The 12142-nt window shown below is 40.4% G+C and overlaps 1 protein-coding gene across 1 annotated transcript in view; it reads right to left on the bottom strand.

The window, feature by feature from the left end:
* LOC119411516 (cytoplasmic dynein 2 heavy chain 1) overlaps positions 1 to 11918 on the bottom strand; it is an 18237-nt gene extending 6319 nt beyond the window's left edge. The window contains exons 1-8 of the mRNA XM_037678468.1: positions 11835 to 11918; positions 7418 to 7666; positions 7019 to 7127; positions 4234 to 4347; positions 2857 to 2999; positions 2641 to 2716; positions 1996 to 2156; positions 886 to 1023 (exon numbers count right to left, since the gene is read on the bottom strand). Of these exons, the coding sequence (XP_037534396.1) occupies positions 886 to 1023; positions 1996 to 2156; positions 2641 to 2716; positions 2857 to 2999; positions 4234 to 4347; positions 7019 to 7127; positions 7418 to 7666; positions 11835 to 11918 (1074 nt within the window). The remainder of the gene's footprint in view (positions 1 to 885; positions 1024 to 1995; positions 2157 to 2640; positions 2717 to 2856; positions 3000 to 4233; positions 4348 to 7018; positions 7128 to 7417; positions 7667 to 11834) is intronic.
* Between the last annotated feature and the right edge of the window lie 224 nt (positions 11919 to 12142).

Below are 12142 nucleotides of genomic sequence, written 5' to 3'. Positions count from 1 at the left end.
TGTAGTACTCTAAACAGACATGGATTCAGGATTAGGATTAGCCAGAAAGAGGCAGATAATGTTAGGCTACTTAATTTCCCACACTTGCTTTCTCTGGCCATTCTGTACATCATCTATCCTTATTATCACATCACATCCCTGTCCAAAGCTAATCTGGTTATTGACATTCTCTACAACCTTCAAACTCTTTCAAAGTTAAAAGGTGACTTTTGCAGTATAAAACTTATTTCTTATTTTCTCTACAAACCATCTGCTCTTCTCTACTTTACTGTTCCCTAATCTAACTGTTTCTATCCATACAAAACTTTAGTCACTGATCTTTCTAGTTTGTTTCAAGTTTTCATCTTGTCCCAAATATCCCTATTCTCCCTCTCCTGCTGTCTCCATCTCCACAGGCGGCGTAGCTGCTACACACCAACCAGATGATTCTGGTTGTTAATTATCTCTTTGCAAACTGTCTCCACTGGCTGTCCTTTTCTTTTTTTGTATTTTCCTCCTTATTCCATCTAACTCGAAACAAATTCCCCACAGAGTAAAAAAAAAAGACTAATGAACAGGGTTTATCTCACGTTCATCAGTCTTCATGTTCTGTCCTCAAGACACAGTAAAAAGAAACAAACAAGGGAATCACAAGATAGAAAATGGTGACTGAGAAGGCAAAATAAACACTGGTAAATAAGTGTTCACACAACAAATAAAAAGTGTATTCACTGCAGGGAAAAATGCAGCAGGAAAAGTCTGAAGAATGTTTTGAATATAATAACTGAGTACAGCAGAGGGAAGTTGGTGGAGGTATGAGACCCTGCAGAAGGACAGTCCTGCCTCCCGCTGACAATCACAAACATGCATGCACACACCAGCAAGCAAGACACAAAACACACACACCTGCATGGAGATGGTGATTTCCTGCAGGGCAGCATCTGCCTCCTGTTGTTTAGTTTTCAGCAGTGCACTCTGCTCAGCAGCACGCCTCTTCAAATCATCAACCAAAGCTTTAGCTTCATTCAGCTTCGACACACCGGCCTGTAGACACAAGAAAATGCAGCGTGGGACAGACCTAATATTTAACACAACGTTGTGTAATTTGCACAATATCAATTTTTCATTGTAAAAGTTTCTACTTAGCAGAAAAACTGACTACTAAAGGTAATTATAAAAATCCATCCATCCATTTTCTTCCACTTATCCGGGGTCGGGTTGCGGGGGTAGCAGCTTAAGAAGGGAGGCCCAAACTTCCCTCTCCCCAGCCACTTGGTCCAGCTCCTCCGGGGGAATCCCAAGGCGTTCCCAGGCCAGCTGAGAAACATAGTCCCTCCAGCGTGTCCTGGGTCTTCCTCTAGGTCTCCTCCCGGTGGGACGTGTCTGGAACACCTCACCAGGGAGGCGTCCAGGAAGCATCCTAACCAGATGCCCGAGCCACCTCAACTGGCTCCTCTCGACATGGAGAAGCAGCGAGAAGCACCAATTATAAAAATCAAAGTTGCAAATGATTTTCTACTGAAATTATCAGCTGTTGACTTTACTGCTCAGTTACATTTAGACTGAGGTACCCACCAGGTACCTGAATTAGAGTTAGGTACCTGGTACCACCTAAACAAGGGACATATTTAAGCTTAGCTGACTTTGTGAAGCCTAAAATTTGTTACCAGCAGAAAATGTACAAATGTACACTAAATAAGAATTATAAACTTATAATATACAGATATAAAAACGGCAAAAACAAAAATTTAACAATAAAAAAATTGCGTAATAAAGTCAGTAATTGTGACCTAAAAGTATAAGTGAAAACTATAATAAAATTGGCAGCTTAAAAAACGTACACAAAAGTTAAAGCTTTATATTTCACAACACACACAAACAATCAGACATATAATTAAAACAATACATTTTTCTTACTTGTTTGATGAAAAGTATTAGTAAAGCTTAAGAACAGGAGACAGAAGTAGGACATGTTTTGGTGAACCTGCACCATATGGAGTAGTGGTGACCTTTTACCTGTAGATGTTGCTGTCTTGTAGTAAGCTGGTTTTGCTTTCGGCTATGTAATGCAGTGTAGACGTGCAGAAAGGCCAAGTACTGGCTTGGTGTCGCACCATGTTCCCTACATGACTCATGGACTGTTAGGAACAAACGGCCAAGGTCTCCAAGCTCAGACCCTGCTGGGAGCCAAGAATGAAACTGCTTTAAGGCATAAACCGATTCTAAAATACATAATCATTTTCATTACATAATGAACGCAAGCAACTCAAGGTGAATAGGCTATAAGGCTTCTGAAGTACTTTATGATTACTACAGTACTTTTTTTAATTGCACATATACAATCTTAAACAGTTATTAAAACACATTCTTTAATTAAACAATTTCAAGTTATTTAATGATACCCATAGCATAAAAGTAAACTTTCCATGAATAAATCAGTTTGGTTTATTTTATCTCTTGTGAAAACCATTTCAAGACATGAGTGACTTTTATTGTACCATAAGTAAAATGTATCTTAAATATTGGGGAAAAAATAAAACTATACATTCACTGATGAACTGGAAGTTACCAGTACATGGAAATGACCAACAAGCCAACAGTAAAAAGTTTCATATTCCAAATCATTCACAAATCTCTCTGAAATTTCACTTCTACTCCTACCTGAACTTTTTCGATTAGTGGCCTTTTCTTTTTCACTCTCCTCTCCTTCCATTTTTGTCAGCAGTAGCTCAGGAATCTGACAGTCACACGTACAAGTTTACACACAGAAAGTTGTGATTTACAGTACATAGACAACAATGATGTGAATAATAAGAAAACTGTCAAGAAAATAGACACTGCAGACAATGCAGCTTGGGTTTATTGTTCTACGCCAACCTTTTTCATGCTGTTGTCTGACCATCCTTCCATCCACTGGACAGAACACTTGCGGTAGAAAGCTGGGTTGCTTTCACAGTTGATAGTGAAGTTAGAATTTGAGCAATCCATGATCAAAACAATGTGGAGGTTCTGTTGGATTCCTGAAATAGAAAAGGAAAAACAATGCATTGCTATTAAGAAAAGTAAAACTGCAGAAACCCTAACCCTAAAATATAAAAGTAAGAATTTTGTGGCAAACAGTTTTTGTGCTTTTGATACTCTCACATTGTACCTGCCAGAAAACTGGAAAGTGAAAGTGAGCTGAGGGCTCTTTGGGTGGTTAACTGTGACAAAAAAACTAGAGTTATTGATTTAATTTGCTTCAGTTTCAGAGACATGGCACCATATTTACAGCCCACAATGCTGCACACCAGGGGGCAGAAGAGCCAGATAAAAATCAAAGAAAAGAACAACTTGGAAAGGAAAGTTACATTTTTCTAATGGACTAACAGAAGAAGGAGGAAAAATACACATTTACTATATTGATAAACATTAAAAATATTACTATTTTGATAATCATTGAAAATATTACTATACTGATAAACACTGAAAATGTTTAAACCTGTGAATACAAAAAGTTAGCCGGTATGTCGACTATATTGTTGATAACTAAAAAATTACATTCTCTGTGAAAATGCAGTGTAGACTGCTGAGTGCTGAATGGCTGGCTGCTGAAATTTGCTGATGAAGCTGAAAAGGAAGCTCTTGAAGTTAAAACTGAGAGAACAGGTGCTACAAGGAGCAGAACAAATGTTAAAAAGAACAGAAGGAAAGCTTAAAGCCAAAAGAAGAACAACAGTAAGTAAAAGCTAAAAGGAGCCAAGCAATAGCTATTAGTTTTTAGCTATTGCTTTACAGCAAAAGGGTAGGCTAAAAGCTATGCTAAAAGTTAGTTGTTTGCATAGGGGTAACTTAACGTTCAATGTAGTAAAACGATAGCTAAAAGCTGAATGACTGCTAGAAGCTAAAAGTAGCAAAAAATGTTAAAAGCTAAAAGTAGCAAAAAAGGTATAGCTATAGGAAGAAAAAAATGTTAAAAACTAAAAGTTTAAAAATGCAAGCTAGAAGCTAAATGTAGCTAAAGGCTTATTAAAGCTAAACAGAGCAGAAAAGAAGTAAAAAGCTGAAAGCAACAAAACAGTAACTAAAATTTAAAAGTGGCAAAAAGCTAGTTAAAAGCTAAGAGTAGCAAAAATGTAACTAAAAGCAAAACGTAGCAAAATGCTAGCAAAAAGATAAAAGTAGCAAAAATAGAAGCTAAAAGTTAAAAGCAACAAAACAGTAGATAAAAGTAGAAATTCTGAGTTTGCATTCACACAGTTAAGCTGTACTTACTGTACGAGAAGTAATCATAGAGTGGCCTTGTGAATCCATCCTGGGAAGCAGCATCTTTCAATGATGAGAGTAAAGGTTCTAGTTCCTCTGGGCTGTACAGACCTGGAACTTCACCTGGAACCCAAAAATAATAAAAAAAAATATACCCCAAAGCTTAAAAACATTTAAGATAAAATAATCACAACAAGCTGTGTGACAATAATTTCACTTTGTGGTTTGTGTTATTCATCCATCCATCCATTATCTTTTACCCGCTTCTTCCATTTTGGGTCACTGGGGTCACCGGTGCCCATGTCCAGCAATCGCTGTGCGAGGGGCGGGGTACACCCTGGACAGGTCGCAAGTCCATCACAGGGCCATAACGAGACAAACAACCATTCACTCTCTCACTCACACCTAGGGACAATTTAGAGTTACCAATCAGTCTAACATGTATGTTTTTGGTCTGTGGGAGGAAACCGGAGTACCTTTGGCTTAAGCTTTGGCTTTTAGTCAGTTTATCAGATTTCTTCACTTTTTAAATCCATCTCCATCTCATCTCCATCTTCTACTGCTTATCCATAGTCAGGTCACGGAGGAAACAAGTCCATAAGAGAAACCCAGACATCCCGCTCCCCAATAACATTTTCCAGCTTCTCCTGAAGGATGCCGACACATTCCCAGGCCAGAGAAGTTGCACATCCCCTCCAGCAAGTTCTGTGTCTTCGCCAGGGCCTCCTATCAGTGGGATGTGCCCAGAAAACCTCTAAAGGGAGGTGTCTAGGAGGCATCCTATCAGATGCTTGAACCAACTCCATTATTTATTTATTTTTGACGAGAAGGAGCAATGGCTCTACTCCAACCTCCCCACAGATGACAAAGCTCCTCAGCTTATCTCTAAGGCTGAGCCCAGCCACCCTGCAAAGGAAGATCAATTTGATCGCCCGTATCCTTTCAGTCATGATCCAAACCTCATGGCCATAGGTGAGCGTTGGAATGTAGACAAACCAGTAAATAGAGAGCTTTGCCTTTTGACTCAGCTCTTCCTTCACCACAACTGACAGAAAGCAACACTGATGACTGAGAACAAGACCCCAATTCGTTGAGCCTGCTCCTACCATCAATCATGATGACTCAAGATGAGTAACCTCATCTTGTACCTCAGTAACCTCTGCCATAGTAATGGATTTATCTTTCCCCAAGTCCTCAGACTCTGCCTCCTCAAAGGTTGACATAGTGGGTAGATTAAGGAGAACCTCAAAGTGCTCCTTCCACTGCTCAACAATATCCTGAGTACAGGTCAGCAGTTTCCCACCAAAACCAAGCACAGCCAGGGGCTGGGGCCTGCTTTCTTTTATCGGTTTGCCAGAACCTCTTTGAGGACTGAAAGTCCTTCTCTATGGCCTCCCAAAATTTCTCCCATACCCAAGTATTTGCATCTTTAACCCCGCAAGCTGCAGTTCTTCTGGCCACGCTGTACCTGGCAGCTGCTTCAGGAGTCCTCCAGGACAACCAAACCCTGAAGGCCTCATTTTTCAGCTTGAGGGTCTTCATCACTGCTGGCGTCCACCAGCAAGTCCATTGGTTGCTGTTGTGTCTGGCACTAGTGACCTTCAGGCCACAGCTCTTGGAAAGTGCCCCTACAATAGAGGCCCTAAATGTGGCCCATTTGGATTACATGTCCCCAACATCCTCTGGGAAATGTGAAAAACTCTCCCAAAGGTGTGAGTTGAAGGTCATATGGACAGGGGGCTCCACCAGACATAGCCAGTTTACTGTCACTTTGCATTTGAGTTTACCAGGTCTGTCTAGCAGCCTCCCTCATCACCAGATCTAGGACACCACCATGTAGTGTTCAACTGACAGCTCTTCCCTTCCCTTCACCTGAATGTTCAAGACATAGGACCACAGATCTGATGACACAATTACAAATTTCATCATTAGCCTTTGGCCTAAGGTGGCCTGGTACCAAGTACACTTAGGGACCACCCAATGCTCAAACATGGTGTTTGTTATGTACATCCCATGCCTAGCACAGTAGTCCAATAAGTAAACACTATCCGGGTTCAGATCAGGGAGGCCATTCATCCCAATAACCCTTTCCAGATAACCCCACCATTGCCCACATGGGCACTGAAGTCACCCAGTAGAACAATAAAATCCCCAGATGACAGCCCTTCCAGGACACCATCCAGAGACATCAGAAAGACATCTGGACAGATGTTTGGTGCATAAACACAAACAACACCCTAATCCTTAGCTCTAGCTGCCAAGGGAAACGCCAACAACAAGAAATTCAGTTGAGGGCTTGTACGATTTCCCATACCTGCCTGACGCCTCACGCCCTGGGCAACTCCAGAGTAAAAGAGAGTCAAGCCTCTCTCCAAGAGAATGGTTCCAGAGCCAAAGCTGTGCGTAGAGTGGAGTCCAACTATTTCTAGGTGGTATCATTCAACCTCAAAACACAAGCGGCTCCTTACCCGCCACGTCAATAAAGCCAGGAATCGGCATGGCTAGGGACTGTCCCTTGCCTGCAGCCTGGCATCGCCCGGTAAAATAAAAATTATGTTACTTTTTTTTTTTTTTAACTTAGCTTAGCTACAATCAGCTTTGAAGGAAAGGAATAGTTCAGTGTTTTTGGAATTACATGACTGCCTTTGTTATTTGCATAAAATTACATGTAAATCTCAAATCTGTGTTTTGATGTAAATGAATCCAAATTTTTGAAGTTCAGTCATGAAGTCCACAAAGTCAGATTTGATGTTATAAAAGTAGTGATACACCAACAACCCCAAGCAGCACACACCTGATGACAGCAAGCTGTTCACCATCTCTAAGAAAGCTGGGTGGACAAACTGATAATCCTCCAAAAGTAAAACCACCTGTTGGCCGTCCAAACCTGCCAGCTGCATCACCTGAGCAAAAAACAAACATACAGACAGTAAATATACATCTGATACATGCACAACAATATTTGATATCTACACATGTAAAAAAAATTTCTTCAGCAATAATAATGTATGTTTTATACTAAGAACAGGTAGTGTTTAACATAAATATATAAACACACGTCAAAATGGTTGAACAGGAGCAAAAACAAAAAAAAACTCGCAGAAACTATCTGGTTATCTTTAATATCATTCTGCAGATGGTTTTATTGTTACGAGGCTTAATGTCAACCAGTTAGGCTAACAGTCTTTCTCACCGTCTTCAGATCGTTGCTGAAATGCTTAAGAGTATAACCACGGGAGATTTTGGGTGTGAACAGTGTGTATCCATGCATGTGTGACACCAGGCATGTGGCTGTGTGTCGGCCCACTCCACTCCGCCCTGCCAAAAGCAGGGAGCCACCAGGTCGGCTCAGTACTCGATCCACCCTGGCCACAAAGTCACACACTTCCCAGAACAGGAGAAGGTCCAACTCTTTGTTGTCACGACTGTACAGAACTACTCCCTACCGGATGAAAAAAGGAATGATACAATAATGTGAAAATAGGAACAAAATTAGTCAAATAGAAGGAGAAAAGTGGTAACTGATAAGAGCAATCTTAAATCACTTATTTTGAAGTAAAGTTTTGTGGTATTATGATCAGTTATTATCTTGCTTGTTAAATAAAACTTTTTTTCAATAACTCCAATTAGGATAAATTCAGTTAAACTCTGAGAGGACTGCCAAGCCAATGACTAGTCTGAGCTGGGCCAAGGAAAAAGAGTATTGCAACTGTCGAAAAATAGTTTAAAATAAAAAAATTGTGGTTTATCCAAACACTGTTATAAGCATTGATATATGTTAACTTTGCATTGCTAGGTTAATTAAGTTAAAACATTATATATCTGCCAGAAGTTCAATTCAATTTAATTCAGTTTAGTTTCAGTATATAGCACCAAGTCACAACAGAAGTCATCTCAGGGCATTGTACAGAAGCATTCATATACATAAAAAGTAAGTTAAGAACATTCATTATCTGTGCGTGCTAGGCTAACCAGCAAACTAAGGAGCACAAGCCATTGCATCTCTTGGGTTGATCCCAAGCCAAGGTAAACGGAGAGGGTTGTGTCAGGAAGAGCATTGGATGTAAAACACTTGTACCTAAGCTAGTATGTGAGTTAATCAAAGTGAAACCATACTGGATTGGTCTAGGCCCGGGTCAACAATGACCACCACTGGTGCTGTTGACAACAAGGTATGGGCAGGGCAGAAACTGTACTACTGTTAGTCAAAGACTATGTGGAGGGAAACGTCAGGAGTCCGAGGGAGAAGAGGAATGTCAAGAATGTAGGACTGAGGGTGGCAACTCTAAATTTAGAAAGAATGACAGGCAACGGTAGAGAGCTGGCTACATGATGCTTGGAAAGTAAATGTTTTGTGTCCAAGAGACCAAGTGGAAGGGCAGCAAGTCTCACAACATTGAAGCAGAATTTATACTGTTTTACCATGGTGTGGATAGAAAGAGAAATGGAGTAGGGGTGGACCTGAAGGAGGAGTTAGTAAAGAATGTAGTAAAGGTGAAAAGAGTGTCAGATTGGGTGATGTGGCAGAAGGTAAAAGTAGAAGGTCCGACGGTAATTGTTAGTAGTTATGCTCAACAGGTTGGATGTGATTTAGAGGAGAAAGATACATTTTGAAAGGATCTAGATGAAGTGATAGACATGTAGCGGGAGGTATATCTCTACAGACAATATTCCCAGGGAGGAGAGAGTGGTGATCAGAGCAGACCTGAATGGACATGCAGGTGAAGGAAACAGGAGATGAGGAAGTGATGGGTAGGTTTGATGTCAAGGAAAGAACCAGTAGGACAGATGGTGGTGGATTTTGCCAAGAGAATGGAAATTGCATAGTCAACAAATATTTCTAAAATAGGGAGAAACATAGAGTGACCTATAAGGGTGGAGGAAAGAGTACACAAGTAGACTACATTATGTGTAGAAGAGGAAAGATCAAGGAGACAGGGGACTGTAAGGTTGTGACAGGGGAAAGTGTGGCCAGACAGCATTAGATGGTTGTGTGTAGAATGACTGTTGTGAAGAAGAGAAAAATAGTAAAATCAGAGAAGAAGACCAAATGGCAAAAGCTGAGGAAGAAATTATGTTTCGAGGAGCTCAGAAAGGATCTGTTAAAGACTCTGGGTGGTAAAAAAGAGCTTCTAAATGACTGGGCTATTACAGCAACAATAATTAGAGAGACTGGTAATAAGGTAAATGGTGTGTCAAATGGACAGAGAAAAGATGATAAGGAAACATGGTGGTGGAATAGTGAAGTGCAGGAAGCTATTTAGATAAAGCGTTTTGCCAAGAAGAAATATGACAGTGAAATGACAGAAGAAAGCAGACAGGAATATAAGGAGATGGTACATAGAGCAAAGAGGGAGATGGCTAAGGCAAAGCAGAAGGCCTATGATGAGTTGTATAGGAGGCTCGACACTAAAGAGGGCGAGAAGGACTTGTACCGATTGGCAAGACAGAGGGATCATACTGGAAGGGATGTGAAACAGGTTAGGCTTGTGAAAGATAGGAATGGTAATGTTCTAACAAGTGAGGAGACCGTGACAGTAAGGTGAAAGGAGTATTTTGAGGAGCTAATGTATGAAAAGAGTGAAAGAGAAAGAATAGTAGATGTCATAGAAACTGTGGACCAGAAAGTAGGAAAGATTAGTTAGGGTGAAATTTGAAAAGCTCTAAAGAGAATGAAGAAGGAGAAGGCAGTTGGACCTGGTGACATACCAGTAGAGGTTTAGAAATGTCCAGGAGAGATGGCAGTGAGGTTTTGGACTCAAGTATTCAATGGCATATTTCAGGGTGAGACAATGCCTGAAGAATGGAGGACAAGTGTGTTGATGCCCATTTTTAAGAAAAAAAGTGATGTATATACAATTGTAACAACTACAGGGGAATTAAGCTGATGAGCTACACAATGAAGATCTCGGAGAGTTGTGAAAGCAAGACTTAGACGAGAGGTTACTTATTTGTAAGCATCAATATGGTTTCATGCTGAGAAAGAGCACCACAGATGCCGCATTTGCTTTGAAGATGCTGATGGAGAAGTACAGATAGGGTCAGAAAGAACGTCATTGTGTCTTTGTAGATTTGGAAAAAGCATATGACAGGGTGCCGATGGAGGAGGTGTGGTATTACATGAGGAAATCTAGAGTGGCAGAGAAGTATGTTAGACTGGTACAAGACAGATGAGGTCAGGGAGGAATCCCCATGGACTATGATGTTTGCAGATGACATTGTGATCTGTGTTGAGAGCAGTGAACAGGTGGAAGAGAACTTAGAGAGGTGGAGGTATGAACTTGAAAAGAGAGGAATGAAAGTCAGCCGTAGTAATACAGAGTACATGTGTGTGAATACTGGGAGGCTGGTGGAATAGTGGGATTACAAGGAGCAGAGGTCACAAAGGTGCAGGACTTCAAGTACTTGGGATGAACTGTCTAGGAAATGGGGAATGTGGTAAAGAGGTGAAAAGGAGAGTCCTGGCAAGATGGAGTGGATGGAGAAAAGTTTCAGGAGTGATTTGCGACAAAAGGGTGGCAGCAAAGGTCAAAGGAAAAGTTTACAAGACAGTGGTGAGACCAGCTATATTGTATGGTCTGGATACAGAGGCATTGGCAGTAAGACAAGAGAAAGAACTGGAAGTGACATAAATGAAGATGTTGAGGTTCTCTTTAGGAGTGACAAGGATGGAGAAGATTAGGAATGAGATAATCAGAGGTAAAGCACAGGTTGAACAACTGGGAGATAAAGTTAGACAGACCAGACTGACATGGTTTGGACATGTCCAGAGGAGGGACAGATGGTATATTTGTAGAAGGATGTTAGAATTGCAGCTGCCAGGAAAAAGACAAAGAGGAACGCCAAAGAGGAGATATATGGATGCAGTTAGAGAGGACATGGAGGTAGTTGGAGTGAGGACAGAGGATGCAGAGGACAGAGTGAGATGGAGGAGGATGACTCGCTGCAGAGACCCCTGAAGAGAGAAAAGTCGAAAGAAGAAGAAAAATCTAGGCTGCACAACGTGCTTACGAGTAGGTGTTGCAGAAGCTAATTAAGCTTGCAAATAATTTTGGAATTCTATGTAAATAAACATATACTGGTAATTTGAAATAAAGGCAATGTAAAGGTGTTTTGTAATGGTGTTCACATGATCCACAATGACATGTTCAGACAGGAAACACTTTTTAAGAGAGCAGCAATCCACAATAATTTTGAGGCCACTCAGACTAGCTGTTAGCTTGACAAGCTTTTAAAACTTAAACTGTTTCTCCAAATCAAGGTTGTTCAAAGAGATATGTATAGAAGGTAAGATATTATTGTTCATAATTTTTCCACGAAACACTGCTTCAAAATATCTGAACCACTGCTTTAAAGGCAACAATGATAATAATGATGAATAACATCATTTTTCAAAATAAAAAAAAATTGGCAAAAAAATCTAAAGCAAAAGCAAAAGCTTTCATAATGCAAATCATTTTCTTTCACTGTTTTAACATCATGTGATATAAGACCCCTCCCCACCAAAAAAAAAGAAAAAGAAAAAAAACGGACTTTCCTTTTAGCATACACTTTTATATGTGAATTGGTAGTTCAAAGAATCAAGGAAGTTACCCTTCCTTACAGCATACCTTCTGTACAACTTGTTTTAAATCAGCAGAATCCAGGCGACCCAGTTGTTTACCATGTGGTGGCAGAAGCTGGCCTGGAGCCATTACAGCACCTTCAGAGGCTCCCCACGACACATAGAAACCATCTCCACACACCCAAAAAAAGTTTTTATATACTATTAGTATTGTATTTGTGCACATCATAAAAGCAGAAAGAGTACAGCTTAGAAAACAACAGATAACACTGTGGTAAGACCCATATTCTTGTATAACATATATCTCGCTCACACGAGACAGTGAGCCCAGTACAATATATTTTATCAGCTACA

The sequence above is a fragment of the Nematolebias whitei genome, chromosome 6 (assembly GCF_014905685.2).
Source record: "Nematolebias whitei isolate Nwh7 chromosome 6, NemWhi1, whole genome shotgun sequence".
NCBI lineage: Eukaryota > Metazoa > Chordata > Actinopteri > Cyprinodontiformes > Rivulidae > Nematolebias > Nematolebias whitei.
Note: the sequence above shows the minus strand (reverse complement) of the source record. Positions and strands in the feature narration are given on the sequence as shown.